At 40.0% G+C, this 24,184-nt stretch overlaps 1 protein-coding gene across 1 annotated transcript in view; it reads right to left on the bottom strand.

Annotated features, from left to right (window-relative positions):
* LOC145978164 (angiotensin-converting enzyme-like) overlaps positions 1-24,184 on the bottom strand; it is a 153,431-nt gene that overhangs the window by 49,685 nt on the left and 79,562 nt on the right. Inside the window, exon 14 of the mRNA XM_083110602.1 lies at positions 10,963-11,255. Coding sequence (XP_082966728.1) covers positions 10,963-11,255 — 293 coding nt within the window. The remainder of the gene's footprint in view (positions 1-10,962; positions 11,256-24,184) is intronic.

The raw sequence follows: 24,184 nt of genomic DNA, 5'->3' as shown, positions 1-24,184 counted from the left end.
AATGCACATTTCGTGTTTCGGGACATCCTAACACACACAATGTTCGTATTTGGGGGACCGAAAATCCTCACGAGTTCGTGCAATGTGAACGAGAGACACCTAAACTCAATGTGTTCTGTGCAGTGTCTCGAAGTCAAGTGTATGGGCCGTTCTTCTTCGCGGAAGAAACTGTGACAGGGGAAACCTACCTGGATATGCTTCAAGAAGGGTTGTTCTCACAACTTCTAACAGCTGAACCAGAGAACTTTATCTGGCAACAAGATGGATTGGTCGTACTGGAAAGAATGACAGGGCTTGCTTGCCATGGTCCCCCAGGTCACCTGATCTGACCACTTGTGATTTTTTTGTACGAACAGCTGTAACCTCAATCACTACAGACATGCTTGCTAGAGTGTGGGAAGAGCTGTCTTATTGTTTGGATGTGTGCCGGGTCACAAAAGGGTCACACATCGAACATTTGTGAACCAAAAAAACTGTGAGTGTTACTCTTTCGTTTAATATATGTAACGAGTGCACTCACGGTCCCCGAAATGACGTGTCATTCATACCCCGGCACGGGGCCAAACGTCGTTTTGAGTACGGGAAACCGGTCGTGACTCTTACGGTCCAGGTTTTCAAGTTCGGTACTGAGACGGTCGTTTATTGTCGTACTATTGCGAGGCGGGGAAAAATACCTTGAAATGTTACACTGTTTTGTTTACCTTTGATATGTAGATTCGAACAATCATAACACACTAATAGCATAATATCCGGTACCTGAAAAACGTCAAATAACAACACTGACGAACGGTAAAAAGTGAATATATATTGTAACAACAAAAATATTGCAATCAACAACTGTTTATATAGCCTCCTCAAACTCTCACTCATTCACTCTATCTCTCTTTCACACATATGAGGTATTTTTATATGTGAAGTATAGATACAAATCATGGATCTCATTAACATATCATTCCTTTTTAGTTTTTAAACCTTTATGTGAATATAGTGCATTTGTCTGCCAGCTCCTGTGCTCTTTTAAATTAACTTAAGTGCCAGCCCTCGGAAAGCGGTTAACTAAGACAATTGGGTCGGCGTGGTTAAGTCTTTCGTTCGAATGAACGTATGCATCCAGTCGTAAGCACGACATTTAACAAGTTTCTCGGACGGGGGTAATACACATAAGCCTCTCTCGTCCAATGAGAACAACTACACCATTACATAGTGATGCAACACTTAATCGGCTCCAGCTGCCGGAATACACAAATCAATCGTCGGCGCGAGCAAAAATTACATTAATAACCACTATGCAACAAATAATACTACTTCACGCGCACGACCTTGCAATATAAAAATTACGCTTTCCACAATTAAAAAGAACTCATCAGTCAACTATTGACAAATTAAAAGGCGCAACGGGGCGGGTGGTTACACAAAAATGGAGCACACTTTGACAATTTACACTAAATATTAAAGTAATGAAATGGAGCTTCTAACCCTGAATGCAGACAATTAAATTAGAACATCTGAACATGAAATGACCCTTTTTTATAACAATGCCAAAAAATTATCAGACACGGAAGTTAGGTTCGGGGTTCCTGAGTCACTTTGCAAATAAGTGAGACTTCGGCGTTAACAGTACGGTGTTGATACTAACAATGCACGTTTATATGGACATAGACCCTCTGAAGAATACTGTACCGGACTCTGCTACATTGCGTGGTCATTCGTCTCTCCTGGACGCGGGACTTGCACGCGGTTCCTTTGTGGCGAAATTGTTCTCCGAGGTCGATCGCGACGAAGAATAATTGCGACGATATGGTGTACTTGCACCTCCTCAGTGCTTCGGGCGTTCCTCTTGTCACTAGCATCGGGTGTACGTGGTCACGCGCCGGTCCGGAATATCTCTAGTGTCGAGCATCAATTGGACGTCGATCTGCAATCATCTCTCTCTGGTAACGGGCTTCGGTTGGAACGTCGATCTGGAAACGTCCTTCGGGCTTTGAGCAGTGGTTGGTTTTTGGCGTCGTCTGGCTGGCTTCTGCATCGTTGCAGGCATCAGGGGAGTCGACGGACTCCCTTCTCTATCTCCTTTAGCCGCCCATAATTATGTAGTCCACGCTTGGCAAAAACAAATCACCGCGTAATACTTTACCAAAATAAGGCGCACACTGGTAATTCTCTATCTGCAATTCGCTCACGGTATGTAAGAAAACAAAGTCCACGGACACAAAACAATAATCACGCGAGAGTGTAGCGCGGAGATGCTCTCTCTATGAAATCCGGGTAAAAACTGTGTCTGGAATCGTAGTACTGCATATATATAAGATATTCAAATCCTCCTGTTTGTCGTATCTTTCGTTCTCATGCCGCTGATGAGCCTCAACCTCTGGTTTTCTCATAGTTGTGGATATTCTAATGGTTTTAGTTCTTAATCAGAAGTTAATTTCTATATTCGTTATGAAAGTAAGAGGGAATTCTAAAAGAATATATGTCCTGTACATCAAGAGATTGGTGCAAAATGTCGATGCACCCATGCTTTAAAATCAGACAATCAGTAGTCGACTTTAGGAGCACCACATATGTATTTAAGATTTTGGGTTCTTATTCAATGATGCTGGAACACCCACGATCTGCCAGTAACTCGAACACGGAACCTTTGGTCGGTGGAGAGAACGTGAGTCAACTCTGTCGGGCACCCAGGCGTCTGCAGTGTAAATCTTCCTGCATTTACACATTTTTCTTTATCCTTTACTTTAGCAGAATTTGACTGATCACGTCAGATTTTAATTTATTCCTTTCAAGTTCCCCAATCAGTCAAAGCTAGCACTGTGGTTTAATTTGGCGTCTAGTGATTTGTACAATGGTGCTCTGTGATTTTCCACCAACAGCGAATGCGTGGAATTAATGATTTAGAGGGTAAGATGAAAAAGTGTTATTTTAGAGGCATATAATGTAGGATGTCTCCGGTCACGGAGACCTACTATAACGGCTGGGGATACGTCGGGCTGACCCCCCGACTTTTCCAATACTTGTTGAAGATCTCCACGTTTAGAGGTGACGAAGGAAAGCATGGGAGGGAGACCGGCAGTCGGTAGGTATGCCTAGGCCCTTCATGGGCTGTTGCGCGACGGATTTTTTTTTATTATAATGTAGGATGAAAACCCTGTAAATCTAAATTATATACCAAATTCTTTGGTATTTTTGTAATTTACGTTGCGTCCTGCTACTGCTGGTTGATGAGGATGAATGATAATGACAAAATTGATGAATCTGCAGTCACAAATGAACACCCAGGCCTCAATTTCAACCTAGAACCTTCGACCTCTCAACGCCTTGCATGGACTGACAATGACCAATATTCTCACGAAAAATAGCAAATCATAACTTTGCGATTTTGTACGTCAGAAGTTGAATAACTGATCTCTGTTATATGACATTTTCACCTGAAAGAGAATGGAATATTTATGTTTGTTCTTACATCTGAATACATAATTCGCACTCATCGCTACGATATAACCTCAACGGAGTGGAAAATCAACGCAAGGTAACTGAATGTACGAGTAATTCCCACGCGAAATGTGGAACAGCAAAATGTGGTGAAGTGAAGGTAACTGTCCAAAGATCAAGGTCAGTTTTCTATTCATATTAGGTTTTTTTCCATTGTGCATCATGTTAGCTAAGATCTTCAGAAAGCCTTGTAGAAATTGTTGAATGAAAAGGCTGCATTTGGTCGTAAAAAAGAAACTTGGTACAGTTATCCTTGTGCTGAGAAATATGTGCTTTCCATAATCCACAAGTGACGCCGGAATATTTTCTTTTTGGTTGATTGGGGGAAGGGAAGGGGACAGAGTGACTGAATTTTCAAGTTTGGTTCCTAGTTCAGAACACGGAGGCGTACTAGTCCTTAGCGCAAGTTGGCACTTGCCCTTTGAACCATACCACATTGATACGTATTTCGAGCATCATTGTAGTCGATAATATTCAAATTATTATTTATTTATTTATTGAGAAAATTTCAGATACCGCACAGATGGCCATTTTAGACTGAAATTGTCAACAATGAAAAAGCAATAATTATAATAAGCAAAAAAATAAATAAAAAATAAATAAGAAATAATTAAGAGTAACAAAACAACATAAAAGTGAATAGCAAATGAACAAAAAAATAAGTAAGAGATGGCACTATGTGATATTAATTACAAGTATTTCTTCTGATAGAAGACCGAAAGGCAAACTCGGAGGAAAATATATCAATACTTGAGGGGAGATCATTGTATTGTGCTGCAAGTCTACAAAAGAGAGATCTTTTTTGAATTTCTAGTCTAGTTTTTTTTTGTATAAAATAACCTTGTATTGCGAGTTGTGCGCATAGGTACTCACTCTAAAGTGGAATTCCTCAAGGAGTGGGTTGCAGCGGATTTTGCCATTCACAATTTTGTATAAGTAACTGAAATCATTCTGCAAACGTCGCTGATAAGCAGTTGGTAAGTTTAGAAAAGACAGGAGATGCGGAGATGAAAAATTGCGTAATGAGGGAACCCTGTGACGGACTATAGCTAGGAAGAAGTGGAAGACTGAATCGATTCTGGAGAGGTGAGTGTATGTACGTACAATAGCAGTACGACATGTAAGAACGGAAATTTGTAACCAGACATAGCTTGTTACAAACATATACATTACATAGCTTCGTAAAACAATGATTGAGGACAAAGTTTCGATAGTATTCGCAAGGGAAGAAACGTTTTGTAATTGAGAAGTATGAAAAGCTTAACAGCATACAATTATAATTTCGGAAATTAAATTGTTCCTTTAGCAAAAGTAGCATACTATACTTGAAAAGAAGGAAAATACAATACTAAGGATGTGAAAAAATAAAATAAAAAGCTATTCCGCGATAACACTATATTGATGGTACTTCACTGACATACTATACTTACCTAGGTAGTTGTGCATTTAGATTGGGAGCCTCAAATTCCATTCTGCCCGGTCTAAACTGACGATGCCCATAGTTCAGCGCCATATAAGGACGTTCAGGTAGAAAATCTAACTTTGTGGGATAGTTCCAATCATATGCATCGTCATGAGTGGTCCAGACCATGACTCACATAAAATCAGTATGGCCCAGTTCCTGGACCACTCTGCCAAAATGTAGGAACAGGCAAATGTGATAAAAATAATTTAAGTTTGAATTTGTTTTTAAGTCCCCATTTTACACAGATGGGTAATTGGGACTGGACTTACAGTTTAAAAGGGGATATGAACCACTATGTGCCTTGACCGGGTATCGAACTAAGGGCCCCTTGACTGTGATAAAAAATATTAAAGGTATATTATACAAGGTGGCGCAAAAAGAACGCATGTTTTTTTTAAATAAGTGTAACGTCGTTGATTTTCAAGATACAAACGTTTTCTTAACACCAAGACCATGGTAAGATATACAGTGATGATTTAAGTATGGAAGATGATGTCGGAAAGATGACGTCATTGTTGCTGTACACACATCCGGAGCCTCTCCAAAAACATGCATTCGCTTTGCGCCACCCCGTATAATGATAAATAAGATGGAAATCTTCCTTGTTTGGATCACATAATATCAATGTGAATACATTTTTATTTTTACGCCAAAATCTTTGACAGCCAGCACGTTGATTGTTCAGGGGCGATTCCTCCATGTATGAAGTGAGGAATTCCTACAGTTCATTTATACTTGCTTCCATTTCTCTACTTTTTAGGAGTTTAATAATAATGCGCGATATAAAATCATGAGCTCAGTGTACGTACAATTGACTAGGTTAGCTACTGTCAAGAGATGACTGGTGGCGCTCCTTCCAGCCACAGCCAAAAGACGATGGACACACACGCTTTGCTGCCCCGCCTGAGGAACCTCGCTGGTATCACTACAAACAGATGGGCGAGGAGTGGAAAGGGGGATCCAGCGAGGAATCATCGAGGGGTTCCTACATCAGTGGTGCCAACCCCATCAAAATGGTACTAAACATAGCACAGTTTGATCTTCGTTGGCCCCTAGCAACCTGCTTTTGGCATAATGGTCAAATCTAGTATAATCTGCAAACGCGAGTCCCTGTGAGAGGGAAATCGAATTCAATGGAATAGGTTTTCAGGAAATTGAAATAAAATTACGTTCAAATCTTATTTATACTTCACCAGCGGACTTCTTTCAAATAAAAGGGGGTATGCACACACAGCGACACGCTTTTCTTACAACTATGCGACGATCCATCATCCTTTTATCTTTTCTTTATCCTGTCGATTTTGTTCCTGAGGAGATTTTACGGCAGTAAATCTATAGAAGGTTGGCGGTAAACAAACCATTTTCTGAAGCCGTTTCAAGTTCTATGCTCAACCCACCTCGTTTGTTGAGCTATTCTACACAATTTTGTGTAGTGGTAAGTTCAAAACTCGAAAAATATATGCTTAATTGAACTTAAAACTGTAGTTATCGGAAAAAAGTAATTAATAATAAATCATAGCACAATTTAGAAGCATTTATCATAATTTCGGAGTTTAAACAGCACTTTTTATTATCCTCAATCCACACGACATGGAGAGGGGACAAAATCGAAATTTTTGCAAAATCTGAAATATCGTCATGTATTTTCGTTGTATTTTTATAGGTTCACCTTAAAAAAATTCATAGTTCAAGGGGGCAGGGCCCCTTGCCCTAACTTGTGCGTGGGCCTGCAGGTAACATTCTAAATGCAATGGATAGTACGAGCGATTTGTGCGACTGTAATTGAACGCATTTTTCAAACCTCCCTCAGTTTACCATAACTTCTTCCTACACTTCAAAAAAGCCACGGGTCGCCACTGGGATTGTCCACACCAGAAGATCTGGTGCCACCACTTCCTCACCATCAAAATGGAAGAAGACTTTTGAGGCATGCTATGATCTAATTTATAGCCTATAGGAAGCGGCGTGCGTGAAGTGCAACATGACGTAACGCACTTCCGTACACCACAATCCACTAGGGGCAGCGTCTCTTCCTGTCTTCTGTAGGTTGGCGACCTTTCTCGTTTCAACGGATGGACGCTCTATCTTCAGCTGGCGCGTTGCGGAAGAAAGTGAAAATGCACGACTGCTCTGTTGTGTGTTCCTCGCTTTCTTTTGGGGCGACAGCGGAGATAACACCAATCGCCGAGTCTTGGATGATTTCAACGGTGGTTGCAACACTACACGGTTCTCGCGTGTCCTGGTCTATAATCGTGCATAACACAACAATGCACGGCGTTCCCAAAAGCAAGAACGACGCTTGAACGACACAGTGACGACTGAAAAAATCGCTGCTTGACGATGATACTCTGTTTGTGTTTTGAAAGTAAATATATAGTCACTCGAGTGTGGAGAAAAATTGAGCAGCATTGTATGCGTTTAGAATATAATATAATGCAAATGAACAAAAACATTATGGTAAATAATTGCATTGCTGTTTATAGGAATAGGATAATCATTGATTGATTGATTTGCTTTATTTTACTTCGCTTCTTATCCCACTTTTGACTAATTTGCGAAGATGGGGGTGAGTGATGATATGATGAAATTGATGAATGCACACTCACAAATATCCATGTCCAGGCCGGGATTCGAACCCGGGACCCCTGGGATAGGATAACTGTAAGCACTGTGCGAATTAACGGGGGAATTCTAGGAATTTATCCCGGCAAAAGAAAATTATTTTGAATGCCTTGCTTGATCCCCAGAAACAATTGTTACTTGCCCTTGAAATAATTCTGCTGACTCCCTTTTATACAATGGTGTTCAGTAACAATTTGTGTTCTATCTTCCTAATACTCAAGTAACTATAATTCTATTTTCCAAGCATTGTTCAAATCACGTATAGTTTTTTTTTTTTCATGAAATCTCTCATCCGGGTTCGTCCAGCATCGAGTCTTTCTGGGAAATCAGCACAGTCTCTTGATAGTTATAGTGTTGATTAAATTTCGTGGCCGGACACAATGGACAGCCTGAAATGACGGAGGAGGAAGCAAAGGGACCATAAATAAAGTATTAGCCCATACAAATAGCCCACATGGGAAGTTTTCGGAATTTCTTATATCAGAATAAGATTCATGCACAGAGACATAAAAATACAGAAAGAGAAGAGTGAGAGAAAAGGTGAGATTGGGAAGCAGAAGAACAGAGGAAGAAAGAAGTAGAAAGATATAGAGAAACAGAGAAAGTCGTAGAAACAAACAAAGAAAGAAAGAGAAAACAAGTAAGATGAAACATAAATCTATTTCTGGTGTTACTCAGGCACTTCAGGCAAATGCCCGAATCATAATTTCAATGTCACTTTCCTTCCATCGCTCTTACATATTCTCGTCGGCGATTAACCGGGTGACACAAATAAGCGGCATCAATTACATCAACCAATGAACCGAAGCAGACAATGAGTGATCTTGGTAAAGGCGAGGCCTGACTTGGTCTCGTTTTGGTGTCAGACTACAGTGGATCCCGAGCCACTACGTGCCTGCACTGAGTATCGAACCGGGGATCCCTTCAGCCTCACCATCGGGAGGGGCCTGTGTTATGTCCTGACTATGTTTGTTTGGCATTGTCTTTTCACCTTTCACCCTCATCTTACCAATTAGCCAAAAGTGGCAGAAAAGGGAAATAAAATCAATCAATGCCTCTGCTGTGGTTAGACACTTCCTTCACTACGTCCCTACACTTATTACAATGGACTAGGTAGTTCTCAATATTATAATTATTACCATATTGGTTTTGTTAGCATTGACTACAGGTACAGAGTGAAAGTGTAAAAGGCACATTCACACAGGCTCAAGTAAGAGAAACCGGTTTAAAACAATCATGGATAAGTGGAACTTGATAGAACTGTATAGGCCTTCCCCTTAAATAGCATTATCTTTCAACATTCGTGTTGTCGTTTAATTTTTTCTAGGGCATTGACAAAGGTAAAGATTAAATGTTTTTATATTTGGTACCATAGACATTTCATATTTCAACTCACAAGTAGTAGCTGCAACAATAGTAATAAATAATAATTGCATAAAGTGATTATTGTTTATTACATATTTTTATTGTTTTTGCTACCTCTACCACTCTCGGGTACTGTATAATGTTATGGGATATACAAATAAAATGCAAGGTTCTTAAATTCTCGGTTACTGGAATAATTTAAGGAATATCCAAGTTTCTTGGTGTACCGTCTTTACAGTGTATTAAAAACGGTCGTTTTATTAACTAAGTTTAAATTTACATGTGCTTCTTTACTTGTGTTTATTACTGGCTGCCAACTTCCATGACGCTACGCTTTCCTGGTTCGAATCTCGGCCTGGGTATGGATGTTCAATTTCATTATATCATCCTCATCTGCGCGATTAGCCAAAAGTGGCAGAAAAGCGAATTAAAATAAATCAAACCAAATTAATCAATTATTCCTGGCAGGTATCTGTGGGGAAATATGGAGATTGTCTATCGTCACGAGCTCACCGCTGAAGGTTCTGGGTTCGTGGCCAGCCATGGGCATTCCTTTGTGATTGTCCCTCTATTATATTCATGTAATCATTATTCATCTTCATTATCCTCAAAAGGCGAGAGGGGCGTAAAATAATATCGTAATACAAATTCAAAATATACATAACCTATTTTCAAAACTATCGCTTCCCAAAACAGTTTTTAAATAAGTCCAACACCACTAGTTATTGCAATCCCCATCAACCCCTTCCTTGAATACATCCTTGCATTCTGTAGACCAACGAATACACACAGACAAACATAGCCTACATATGGTTTGAGTTACAGAATATCCAACTAGCATTCGAGTTTCTTGATGTACCATCTTTACAGGGAGTTATAACAGACGTTTTGTTAACTAGGTTTATTAACTGAACCTACAGTTTAAATTGGAAACCGAACAACTATGTAGCTAATGAGTGATGATTTATTCATTCCAGTTTTTGGACTTTTAACCACTGTTATTTTTTAAAGAGATTTACCTACGTTTCGGAAGACGGAGGCAGATTCAGCCTCCGAAACGTAGGTAAATCTCTTTAAAAAATAACAGTGGTTAAAAGTTCAAAAACTAGAATGAACAACTATGTGTCTCAACCTGAGATCGAACTCGGGACCCCTTGATCACAAGGCGACGACGTTACCACTACGCCATCGAGGAGGGGTCTATTTATTGAAATGCAATGTACTACTATTGTGCCATTTCTTCTGTTTAAATTGTGTTTGTCCTTTATGTGGATCAATTTGTATGTTAAATTAGTACGAGCAGCTACCTCAGTAGTAAAACTGCATGGCTTATAATGAGCCGAAACGCACCAAAGTTCCCTTCCGGTAAATCAGTTCTTGACGGAATTCAGTTCCTGCTGCGACATTGGACATTCATTAAAATTTTTAACACTATTCAAAAGTCCATCCTTTTTACAATAATTCTTGTAAACAATAGATGAAGGAGAAAAGAGAAAGTTTTGTGCTAAATTTGTCTCCTGTTGGTGAGCGGTCCGGAAATTTACAAAAATAATATATTTTGGTAAGTGCTATTCGTTTAAGATGTAAATGAGAACGTAATTTCCTGAAATGTCAGATGTGATAGATCTTGTGTTCGCATATTTGCTTTGGATGAAATAATAATAATAATCACCGTTGTTATTATAATATGTATATATTATTATTAGTAGTAGTAGTACTCGTGTCTATTCATTTGTGGTTGGTATTCCGGCCACTGACTGAAACCACTGTAAGCACTGGTAAAACTTCATATCCAATAAAACTATTGAACTGAGAAAAACACAAGTGAAAAGTGTGTGCATCATGTTGTGGCGCTTCGTAATCAAGGGATGTCGGGCTCGATACCAGGTGGAGCCAAGAAGTAGTTCGGATCTTACTTTAAACTACAGATCGGATTAGCTTATCTGTGCATAAAGTGACCTTAAGACAAACAAACGTCGTGGGGCTTACAACAAGGGTTGAAAACTAACTACCCTACTTACCGCAGCCAGCTGCGTAGCCTCGTTAACATCCGTCTCGAAGTTCCACTGGGCCAGGACATTCTTCGTGCACTGCTCGGACCCTAGGACATCCACTTCGTTGAGGAAGGCCAGGACGTCCTGGTCCGCGGGGGAGAAGCCCTCCACCAGGGGCTGCTGGCGGGAAGGGAAGGGCTGCCCCGTGGGACCCTGGAGGTAGGGGCTCCCTTCGGGCAGCTGAGGGTCCGCGGTCGACATTGACACCAAAAGAAGGAGAACCCACGACCTGGAGACCATCGTTCCGGAAAGCACCACCACTCAAGCACTGCCGCAAACAAGTGACGATTGTGCTTATCGGGCGCAAAGGGGGCCGAGCGAACGTCCAATCAGCGGGCCGTGCCAGGCAGATAATGAAACGGGGCCTGGGAAATCGTCTCCTTCTCCCCACGAAGGTGCGGCGAAAGAAAAGAACTCCGACGTGAGGCAACGTGTGACGTCATGAACTCTGGGTGTACGGTTGCTGAGCGTGTGTGATTTCTGCTCCATTGCGGCAACTTATAGTCTTGCATCGCCCCCTAGATCCGGGATCCCAGAGGGAGGATGAAGCCTATGACTAAGGGCCGCAAGAGGGTAAAGGCCACCACGGTCTAGTGGTTACGGTTGCCGAGGAGGTTCCGGTACTGTTCACGTACTTCTATTCCAGACACATACTTTGAAATATATTTTCCAAGTGTTCCTAACACACTAATAATAATAATAATGATAATAATGTATTAAGAACAACGAGCCTATTATTATTACACGGGACAGTATGTAGTGCTTCTGACTACCACGCAGGAGATCGAGGTTCTAATCCCAGGGTGGAAAATCTGCATAAACACAACTCTGAGGTTCACATGGCCTCTAATACGAGGGCCACTATTTATATTTTCAGCCTAACAATGAAAAACAGGAATTTGGCATTGAAAACTGCTTTATTGTTTTTCGAAGTATTCTCCTTTATGGTCAATACACTTTTGCATTCGTTCGAACCATTTGTCAAAGCAGTTTTTCCAATCTTCTTGAGACACCTCCATAATATGGTTTTTGAACGCATCAACGGCGTCTTCCGCCGACGAAAATCGTTGTCCACGCAATTTATTCGTGACATTCGGGAACAAGAAGAAGTCATTGGATGCCAAATCAGGGCTGTACGGCGGATGATCCATCAATTCGATTTTTTGACTGTTCATAAAGTCGGTTGTTAGACGAGATGTGTGACAGCTGGCATTGTCTTGATGAAGAATGATCCGACGGCGTTTGTTTGTTTTCCGTATTTGACCGAAGACCTCTGGCAAACAAATTGTTGTGTACCATTCAGAGTTGACCGTTCTACGTTCCTCTAAAGGCACAGTTGCCACATGACCAGTTTTCCCGAAAAAACAGGCGACCATTTGTTTCGATGTGCTTCGAGCGCGAACAACTTTTGTTAGATTGGGTTCATCTTGAAACACCCATACAGTCGACTGCTGTTTACGTTCCGGCTCATATGCATATATCCATAATTCGTCACCTGTTACAATCTTATATACGTCTTTTGAAGCCTCACGATTGTATTTATTGAGCATTTGTTTGCACCAATTGACGCGAGCGTCTTCTTGAGTTTTTGTCCAATTGTGTGGGATCCAATGAGAACATACCTTTCTCACAGCTAAATGATCATGTAATATTTTATATATGCTGGTGGAACTAATGCCTATGGTTGCCTCAATCTCACATTATGTCACATGACGATCTTGCAGTATTAGGTTTTGCACAGCATCAATGTTTTCTTGAACAACAATTGATTTTGGACGACCTTCGCGAATCTTGTCGGTGAGCGAATGGCGGCCACGACTAAATTCGTTATACCAGCGTTTCACAGTAACAATGGATGGGGCTTCATCGCCAAATGTGGAAGTAAGTTGATCGATGCACTCTTGTCTTGATAATCCACGTCGAAAATCGTAAAATATCATCGCACGAAAATGTTCACGAATTAATTCCATTTTATTGTTGTCGCGCAATCTAAAAGGCAACATAAACAACACAAATGAAGCTATTGACAAAACATTTGAAGTACGTTATGGTCAATAATGCCAGACGATTCCGTGCAAACGTCAAATCGCGCCTAACTTGAATCAGTGTTGCCAAGGCTCAAAATATAAATAGTGACCCTCGTATATTGACACCTGAGGGCAACCCTGGGGTGTAAAAGTTAACCGGAGTGTGGTGCTCATCACATCATCTCTAAAAGGTAAATGTGTTGGGACCTTGTGCCTTTATTACTGTTGCAGTGAGCATATGGAGAGTTAGGCCCATAAAAATTTCTATGAAAGTAGATGTTCTACGAAGAATACTGCCAAAATAAAGAGAAGAAATGCAAAATTCACAGTCATAGTATAACGAAAAACATTGTCAGTTCCAGCTGATGAAAAGCAAAGTCTCATTATGACTTTATGCGCATTATATTATTAATATTATTCTTAGCGAAAAGCATCACAAACTCGATCCACAACGGGAATTAGTGAACCTTCTGCCCTCGCTCTCTTACCGCCGTCAGCGGCGTGCCTAGAATTTTGCGGTTTTTTTTTTTCAAAAGTTTGTTTAAAGTCCATTTGATTCTCCGATAGGGTAATCTGGACTGGACGTACAGTATAAAATGGTATCCTAACTATTGTGTCATGTGCCTCCTGCAGGGCGGACACACATGCACGGTGCTCTTCTCCTCAGCATATACGTTATCATTCATAATTATTTAGACGTAGATGGGGAGTAAGTGTGTGTATGTAACATAGAAGTAATATTTGGGAAGGAGAAGGAAGAAAGCATTTTGCCTTCTCCCCCACATTCTGACAATTATTATGTTCAGTTTATTGAGCTCGACTCCCGCACAACCAAAGCGTGCTCACCTTTGGTGCAAATAGTTCCGTGTTCGATTTCAGGCTCGAAAATTTCGGTCTTGACCCAAAGGGCAATTGTGGAGCTTGAAGAGTAGCGGACTCAGGTCTCGATAAGCCAGAAAACAGCGGCGATGGGACTCGATGCGCTGACCACTAACCACCCAACGAGCAAGCCCTTGGCAGGGCCTGGTTGTCCTTCAGAGGGCTGGTGCGCCATGGAGTTTCAGTTTATTGAGCTTTTTTAAAATTAATAATTTAATATTATGCACATATTAGCTTAATTGGGACTGGGCCTACAGTATAAAGTGGGATTCGAAGCACTGCATAAATTTGCCTCCACCGGGCATCGAACCCGGGACCCTTATAGTTTTTTTTTTTAATTACATGAAAGGGCAAAATATATGACATGATTCATGGCCATCGGCCATTCACTGGATGAGTGAGTATGTGCGATATTCCGTACATATGCTCTCAGTATGTTCACACGCGTGCAGGTGGCATTTACCCCAGCTGGCCGCTGTCTCATTTCACACTAAAGCAGCTGCTACGTATTAGTACACCCCCGCTTTCGTTTGTAGTTTTTCAGAGAGAATTCCTTTCGGTGGCCATCAGCATAAAAAAGAGAGCCGTGTTCAGGGTCACGCAGACACGTAACACTTTTTTGGGTGTTGCCCTCTCGCATTGAGTCACAAAAAAGTGGGGGTGGCTGTTCATTTTCAACGCCTGTCAGAAACAACAACAGATTCCTCTGAAACATGGCTCGATTGCGACAGGTGCACGTGACTCTGAAACGCCGATTTCTTACCAAGGATTCTTCTGCAAAAAACTTCCAGGAAGGCAAAATTTTCACTGGTTAACAATCCTCATTTACTCATGCAGAGTGGAAAATCGTGGTTGCTGCTTCAAGTTGACCAAAGGTGATATGATGGCCTGGCCATACATTTTAGTTTACTCCTGACCAATACCTTATTAGGTAACGTTCAGACCGAAGCGACACGTGTCACTGGGAAACGAACGCTGAGAAATAAATGCAACCTTTCATACCGAAGCGACATGACACGACACGGCACGTGTCGTTCGTACAGGATCGTTTTCTCAATGGCATGTATCGTGTCTCCTCGGTCTGTTGGTGACGCACGCCCAGCAAATGCTTTTCCGCAGACTAATTTATTTGGGGGTGCCTCAAGGGGCTATCTGGATAACGTCAGCCTTCACGTTCCTTTTCACAGAAACTATTAGCTGTATATAAAGATGAAATTTTAACATTATAATTTCTTAGTATTCGTTACCACTTTAGCACAGGTTTTCATAAATAATGCAAGCAAAGAATTGAAAATCAATATTGGTACAGCATAACTCACAGGTAATATGAGCTGAATCACTCTTATTAAATAAATCTGTAAGTTATTTTTTTTTATAAAATATAATATTGTACCTGGCCACTTTATAGTTAATAGTTACAGCTGTCACGTGAAATCAGAATCTGAGAATTGATATTTCTTATACATTTTAGGCATTGGAACTCTATTAAATGAGTTAATAAAGTGTTTTTTCTTGTGTGTGATTTCAAAATTGACATTACACAACTTCATGCGCCATAGTCTTTCTTAAATGAGCAAATTTTTTGCAATTTATAAAGTGATAAACATCTTCTTTACTACGTCATTACTGATTAGTAAACAATATCGCATTGTTTTGGAGAGACAGAGAGAGAGAGAGAGGGAATGTTGCTTCTGAAATAAAACAAAATTCCTTGCTTTCTTCACGAGGATATTAGTTACATTATTTTCATGGTAGTTTCTAATTTTTATTTTTTTATTTTTTAGGACAGCACCCCTGACATCCCCTCCTTGTACGCACAGCTATGTGGATGAGGCGCGTGTCTCGTGGTCGCCTGTTGCTTGCCGTTTCGGACTGAAAGCTGCCTTATAAAGAACAGATCAGCAGTAAAATAACTGTGTTCTAGATAAAACAAGACAGTTGTAGTCTTTCGACGGCTTGAACGGTCTAATATGACCGCCGAAAGTATTATTTTGTTCAGTTTCCTTCTAACGATCTGTAATTTTCACTTTTCCCATTGACTTTCATCGTCACCATATTCGTTTCATCCTTCCAGCCTCCGTCCAGCCAGCCCAAAAGGCAATCATCGCAACCAGAAGATCATTTACAACATCACTTCCGTGTAAAATGTGTCATGGCCTGAGGTTGACAGAAAATCGGTAGCTTCGAGGAAAACAAGGAACAAGAAAGAACATTTTTTTGTCACAACAGTATTCCTTCGGTTTGTTGTTTTTGGTCGACATCCGTGCCAATTCTATCGATGCTCTATTTTACCATCTTTGGGAAAGAAGTGTCGAAGGTCTGGTAGGTTACGTAATGTATGGGCATTGTCGAAAATACGTGTTTCTTGTGAGACTTTCTTGACAATTGGTGGCCTTTCATGCATATCCGTTCTCCGCAACTTGGTAAATTACAGGACTCAAGAAACTAAACAAAAACATGCTAGTATTTCATATGGACTCTTTAATCAAGGACTTCGTTAAGTTCAATCAATGGAATCCGTTTAATTTCTGCATCCAATTTGCCATCAGTTATCAATGTGTCGTATTTGTAACGTGTTCGGCATATTCTTATTGAATGTGCCAAATTTGCTATCCTCTGACAGACTTTTAAATTTCCCAGCTGTTTCTCATCCCTGTTGGGTGATGACAGCAGTGTTTTATCAAATATTTTTAGATTTTTGAGAAGAACTGGTCTCTTCCATAGTCTGTGAGGAAGCTTTTAATACATTCTGATTTTTTTTAATGCGTTGTGCTTGTCTTGTGCAGGTCTTTCTACAACTTTGCACTTTTAATTTTACACACCTTATTTTAATTTTTCAGTCATATTTTTAGATAAGGAGATATTTCCTCTATACATAGAAGGGTGCAAAATGGCCTTAAGTGTCGACACACCCAAAACTTTTAATTAATTCATTCATTCATTCAAATCTGCACATACCCTGAAGAGGTCTTGGTTTATTAAGGTTCGGCTGGACCTTTGGCAGCCGAATGGGCGATTACTTTTCAAATTTTCCTCTCCATTCGAAAAACCTCTTGGATATTTTAAAATATGAAAAATTACATATGCTTAGGATTCCTAGTAGAGCATTGACGTGAATTTTCGTGCAGTTTCCTTTCAATGTTATCTAGATATTATCAAAAGTTTAATAGACTTACGAAATCGCGAAACTTTTGATAATATCTAGACAACAGTGAAAGAAAACTTCACGAAAATTCACGTCAATGGTCCAGAAGGCATTCTAAGCTTATGTAATTTTTTTTTCATATTTTGGTATATCACCGCGGTTTTTCGAATGGAGAGAATTTTTTTTTAAAAAAATTCGCCCATTCGGCTGCCAAAGGTGCAGTCGAGCCTTAAGCGTAACCCAGATGGCGTAGTGGTAACGTTGACCCCTAGTAATCGAGGGATTACTTTCAAACCTGGTGGAGGCACATAGTGGTACTGATCCCACTGTAAACTGTCCCAATTACCCTAGCTGTGAGTAAAGTTGACTTCAAAACTTAAGTTTCTAGTTTTTTTCTTATTTTGCATGGCTTTTCTGCCATTCTATATGATTAGATGAAATCAAGAAAAGGACACTCATTAAGGAACAACCATTACCTTAACTACGAGTCGAACCTGGAACGTTCGGTAGCGAGATCAAAACAAAAAGTTTTTCATTTAATATATTTGTATACCTGTAGACTTCGTAATGTATTATTACTTTGATTTACTTTAATATTTCCTATTGATAATTATGTTAAATCATAAGCATATTTATCAAACTCAAACTGAAGTCACTATGTAAGAGATGTTAACAACGAACTCATCTTATTCGAGAGTTTTTCCCTTTATTGCAGTCGCGGCGTTGCAGATTGGCGTCAGGTAGATGTTTCAAAGGCAAGCTGCTACTCAAGCGTCAGAGAATCGGTAAGTAAACATTTGTAAGTTATATGAAATTATTTGCAGTTTACAAATTATGAAGGTGCTAATTATTTCCAGCAGGGGGTCCCAAGATCCTGTGAAATTTTATCACTGCATTGCAGTAGTGAAATGAGGTTAGTGAACAAATTTAGGACAGGCAGAGAGATAACGGGGGGCTAGCGAACATGTAGATAATCCGATCTTGGTAGTACTTGAAGCATGAACACCCTCGTTAGTTAGGTAAGATTATGTATACATGTTTGGTTAACCCCAGGGTCGCTAAACCCACGAAATTGTATCTTCAACTTGTCTAGTCCATTATCATTCATGTCGTATAGAATTCTTTGTTTTTTTTTGCTCATCATATAGGCCTATAAATATTAACACTATACGTCGATATAAACTGCAGCGTGCGTGGTTATTGGGACAAAACTAAGGAAATTTAATGTGAGAATTCCAGGTCAAAGTATTTAACTAGTTGACAGCTTTAGATACCTGGGATGTACGTGAATCATAAGCATCATAAGCAGTAACGAAGTTGCAATCAGGAAATTGAAGTGAAGCTAAAGGAGCCTTTAATAGCAGAGGAAGTAGTGTGCTTTTTGGATCTTTTAACAAAACGTTAAGAAGGAGATTCAAGAAGTATTTTCTGTGAGGTGTAGAGTTGTATGGACCATACGAAGAAGTGAGGAAATGTGACTAGGAGCTTTACAAATATGGCTACGGTGAAGAAGAATGAAGCGTGTGAAAGGGAAAAGTTGTTGAGAGAATAGCAGTGCTGGAGGTGATCAAGAAGAGAAAACGAAATTGGTAGCAAAGAAGGAAATGCCTGCTTAAAGATACACTAGAAGGAATGGTTAACGGGGAAAGGATCCAGGGAAGTAGAAGAAATCACACAATAGATAATTTAAGTTGATCCTATGCTGACCTGAAGCACAAGGCCCAAGATTCGAAAGCCTGGAGGTTGCAAACATACAGGAGGTATCAGTTATTACTTGGAAATAATGTGAAACTAACTGTGTACCTACTTTCTCAACCCCCTGTATATTTGTTGTGATACTGTTTTCAAAATATCGGTGAGGGAGGAATTGTAGTAATTTCTTTTGATGCATTGGAAGATTACATAAATTACATATGTTGTATGCTTGAAGTGCCAAAAACTTGCAACCAGAGAGGGAGTTACAGAAACCAGGATGCAGACTTTCCTCTTCCATTCACCCTACAAATGCCCTCTTGCCTCTGGTCGCTAGTTACGTAACTCAGTTGTTAAAATATTTTGAAGGCTGTAATAACTGTCCTATGAAATAGAGCAGTAACTACAATGAGTCATCCCTCAAGATTCGCATCTTTATTTTTTTGAGCAGGAAAGTTATTTAGTAAACTACTTCAGTTTCCCGTGTCTTATGACCTTTCCCAGAGGAGAGAGAAACCATCTTGCCTGTGGTGATTCATGCATGCAAACAGCGGGGAAACATTCTCCATTCTGCTTCAGATGCAGAACTTTTATGAGCTTTTGTTTGCGAACTAAATCCTAATAACTATGGCTAGGAGTTTCATGATTTTGCATATTCTTTAGGTCAGGCTGGCATGTTCCTCAAATGTACAGAAATTTATGTTGTGATAAAAGTAATTAAATTAGGGTGTTCCGTTATGTTTGCGTATGAATATTTGTTCATTTCTACGCAATTGGGCACATTTTAATAATTTCCGGTCATATTCAGCATATTTTCGCTTTTTCAAGGTATAAATAATTTTCTTTAATCTTTAGCTATTCCAATTTGTCCATTTCTAATCAACTGAAGTAGACAGAGGAGTCATTCCATGCCAAATCAACACAGATATGTGCAATTTCCAACCTGACCATCTCCGATTTTCATGAAATTTGGGGTTTTTCTCGTGAAATTCTAGCCTGATTTGATATATCACATCACCCCCTTTCCTCAGAATTTTTTGTTGAATTCAATATGGCGGTCAACAATATGTCGGACCTGCGCTTGACACACACGGCTAGGGATCTCCCTGTGCCTAACCTATTTCTTTCATGACCAATTATACCCAGGATAACTCCTTTACATTTTGTAGGGGGTGTTAAGGGACATTTGACTCGTCATAGTTCATATAATGGGGCTTTTATCAGTCACATAGTTCGACACATTATTTTGTATCTTCTGATCCCATTGCAGTCCCAGAATAATTTTTTGATATGTTTTAGAGTATGGTATGAAGGATCAAATATATTTTTTCACGATTTTTGGTGATGACATGTTTTGAGATATTCAAGGTCAAAGGTCAAGATCACGTGACACAATTATATTTTTATCCAAAGGTAGGTTTGTTATATATCACTGGAAAGCTTGTTCAATTCTCTGTACAATAAGCTTTATTTGAGCTTCCTAGTGGCGGAGTTGCAGCAGATTTAGTACAGCTAAGGGGGCTCAAAAAGGGTAATTTATGCTAACTTTGACCTTGAATAATTTAACAATTACAAGACGCACGAAACTAAAAATTTTTATAGTTACTAAGTTCCATTCATAGTTTGAACTCCCCAAATTTCATGAAAATCGGAGATGGTCAGGTTGTGGGCTGTGTTGATTTCATATGGAATGACTCAGAAGCTTTTCCAGACAGAATGTTTGTTTGCTGGCAAAAGCCATAATTCACAATTTAAAATTGTCATAGTCATTACACTACATTACAACTTAGGGATCATAAGGTGAACTAATAATACGTATGTGACAATATCCCAGCATATGTATTGTAATGCTACTTTTTCCTTTAAATATTTCAAGGAACCTTCGATTCGATTCTCGGTGTGAGCATATTTAACTCATATCCTATATGAGCATGAAGTGAACTTGATATTACTTGCTATTTAAATAACATACAAAACGAATAGTACAATCAGCGGCAAGGACAACAGCAGGTAAAATGTTCATCGCTTTTTTTGTTCTTTTTTCTACGTCGTTTCAAGGAATGAAATTATACTTACTTGGAGCAGAACTTATCCTCTTTTTTTAACGATTTTCTTTCAAGTTTTGAATTTCATATTGTGGAAAACAGACTGAATGAACGTGCTCATGGACAATTTGCCAACTATTATCAACTTCCCCGATCAGCCAAAGGATCCGATACCTGGTGGAGACACATAGTAATTTGGATCCCACTTTAAACTGTGGTTCTAACCCTGATTAGTCTATCTGTGCATAAAATGGACTGAAAACAAAAACTTAAAAATAAAAAAGACCTCAACCCGACTTTTATCTTTGCCGTTGAGTGTACAGTACATTAGATTATGAGGCAAGTACCATAAAGCCTGTGTCACATACATTTGCAAGCATATACCTCGCTCATAATAATAAATACATCTGCCGCCCCGTTGGCGCAGTGGTAGCGTCGTCGCCTTGTAATCAAGGGGTCCCGGGTTCTATACCCGGTGGGGGAGTGGTTCGGATCCCACTTTAAACTCTAGGTCCAGTCCCGATTAGCATTACTGTGCATAAAGTGGACTTAAAACACCAAATCAATAAATACATCTATTGTTAAGAGAAATCGTAAAATTTTGCACGGTAAAATATTCAGCCCCGAATCCGTGACAGTAACAATGTAAACGTCTGACCACACCTGCAATTAATCTCTATGTAAGTAGTATGGGGAAAGTAACAAGACAGGAGCTTACGAATGAGCATTGCGACACGCGCGCCATACGTGAGAACCGTGGAAACATACTTGTGGAAGAGAACCTCTTCCTGTAAGCTCCAAGTGCGTCACGAGCAGGTTGTACTCTGCTACCAAGGACGATGTTCTTTTGTCACGACTGTGTTATGAATCCAACAAACTATTCAGTCATCACGCTGATAGGAAATTTCTTTTTTATGTTTTTCCCCCGACCCTGAGTCATGGAAAAAAAATACAGGAGCAATGTTGTCAATTACAGTGCATGACTATTTCTTGGAGGAGCGCGTTGTATTTGATGGACCAGATCCGCCGTTAGATTAACCCGAGTTATGTTTCATGGTTTAAACGGGAGTAAGTAAACTGTCAAAGTTGCTGGCGTTTAGTAGCTCCACGATTTATACAAAGCAAGGTGTTATGCTCACCGGTTTTTCTATAATGCTAATGTTTTGTTTTACAACATACACGATAGTTAGTCAACTGTGAAGATTACCAGCTTTCGTTAATTTTAACCTTTGATGTATGTCTACGCGTAAACAACGATTGTATTCTACGTGTAGACAATGTAGATTATGTAAAATATGTAATCTACGTAATGAACGTAGACAACATGGCGCTCGGCGTTCTCCGTGCAAGGCACGCGCATCGTTCTAAAGAGCATTCCCTGACATTCGCTACGAGACTCGGCGGCAAGCAGTCCAGCATCAGCGCTTATCTTTCCCGGTGAACGAGTCCGCGACAGTCGCACGCTACAGTCTGTTTTTTCTCGCTCTCTTTCCCTTTCTGTTGACGTTGCAGACTGAAGCCAGTATAATCTTCCCTCTGACGTTGTGTTGTGTCGTGTCCGTGTGTTGAAGATTGTGGCTTAATATGGCACCATAAAATGTTTACATTACAACAAAGGATTTATCTTGTCGAGTGTTACTTCGGAAAGAGGAATTGTGGAGAAGTGCGACGACGTTTTTCAACGAAATTTCCTGGTGTTCCCGTTCCACATAGGACCACTATATTAAACCTCGTAAAAAGTTTAGAGTAACAGGGTCAGTTCTGAATAAAAGTGGAAAGATAAATGGGGAAATCTAAAAAATAAAGTATACAAAGACACTCCGCACACCATTCGTGAGTTAAAAGAGAGTATTGTACGAGAAATCGGGAGTATTACAGTAGACGAACTTGCACGTGTAAATGCCAATTTCCTTGGGAGATGCCAGGAATGTGTTGCAACAGAGGGACATCATTTTCAACACCTTCTGTAGTCAAGGTTAGTACACAATATGAAAACTGTAATTTTAATAACCGACTCTACCGACTGTCGCGGACCCCGTTCGCCGGGAAAGACAAGCGCTGACGCCAGGCCGCTTGCCGCCGAGTCTCGTAGCGAATGTCAGGGATTGCTCTGTAGAAGCAGCAACCAGCATCTGCAGGTGGACATAGATAGCGTGAAGTATTCCACTGTCTAGAGCTAAATGTTTTATGTATTTATTTACTCGTACGTTCAACCAATTCACTACGTATTAATTGAACTGCAAAATAAACTTGTCGCGAGATACCCAAAAAAATGCGATGTCCGTAGAATGACAAGATTTGTTTACTTCTATTTCCACCATTTCATAAGTGGAAAAATCTGCTTTAAAGACACATGCACTTTCCTATGCAGTAATAAGACAAAAAAAAGAAAATAGACCGCTTTTGTCAGTGTAAAAAATAATGTCAGTTTTCACTATGGCTGTCATTTGTTTTTCTTCCGGTAGTCCCTTTTCCCCTCGTTAGTGATAATTCGATAACTTTGATTACGTCGGATGGTCTTAAGTTGGTTATAGGCCCCAATTATCGACATGTTTGAAGAAAAACTACTTTCTCTTTCAAAGAGCACTGGGATGTCTTTCTTCCCTGTTGTTTGCATTGTCTACGGTAGACTATGTAAACTATAAGCCAATGTAATCTTCGTGTAGATTACTCGTAGACAACGCATGCAGACGTAAACTTATAATCTACAGCACATCACTGATTTTAACCTAAGCTCTGTTTCAGTTTAAACGAGAGCCAGTCAACAGCGAACCTCTTATTTCCTATGTTGCTTGTAGAGATTCCTCCAATCTCGTAGCCCATTTTCCTCTTTGGAAAACCATTAAGAAACAATTGCCGACCTCCGCGGCTGAGCGGTTAGCACAGCGCGCTATACCATGCCAGGGGTCCAGGGTTCGAATCTATGTGAATGTTCATCAATTTCATCACATCACTCATCGTCGCGATTAGAAAAAGTGGCAGAAAAACGATGCTAAATAACAAAATTCAGAGTCATTTCGAAACAATCCATTCAATAGTTCACGGAGGCAGGTGTTGAATTTTGCTCTGGCCGCTCCTGCGAAGCTGCATGCATGTTAACATTCCAAGATTATTGTATATTCTTATAACTATTGTTAACGTCAAGTTTTAGTTTCAAGTGAAACAGAGAATGGTTTTGTTGTATTGCAGGAATGTTGTTATAATTGTTACTTCTCAGTCAAAACATTGAGCAGTATAGATGTGTTCCACCTACGTCACAGACTGTTGCATTGCGGCTTCGAGCAGCCTTGATTGAAGCCACTTCTTGTAAGCATACGGAATTCGGCAGGCTGCAGATACTAACAGAAGCATTCGTGATTTAAAACAAACATGAAGTTAATGCAGATGTATCGATTGCTACG

Source organism: Lepisma saccharinum, chromosome 24, assembly GCF_977018435.1.
Source record: "Lepisma saccharinum chromosome 24, izLepSacc3.1, whole genome shotgun sequence".
Taxonomy (NCBI): domain Eukaryota; kingdom Metazoa; phylum Arthropoda; class Insecta; order Zygentoma; family Lepismatidae; genus Lepisma; species Lepisma saccharinum.
The sequence above is the reverse complement of the archived record's forward strand: the minus strand, read 5'-3'. Positions and strand labels throughout refer to the sequence as shown.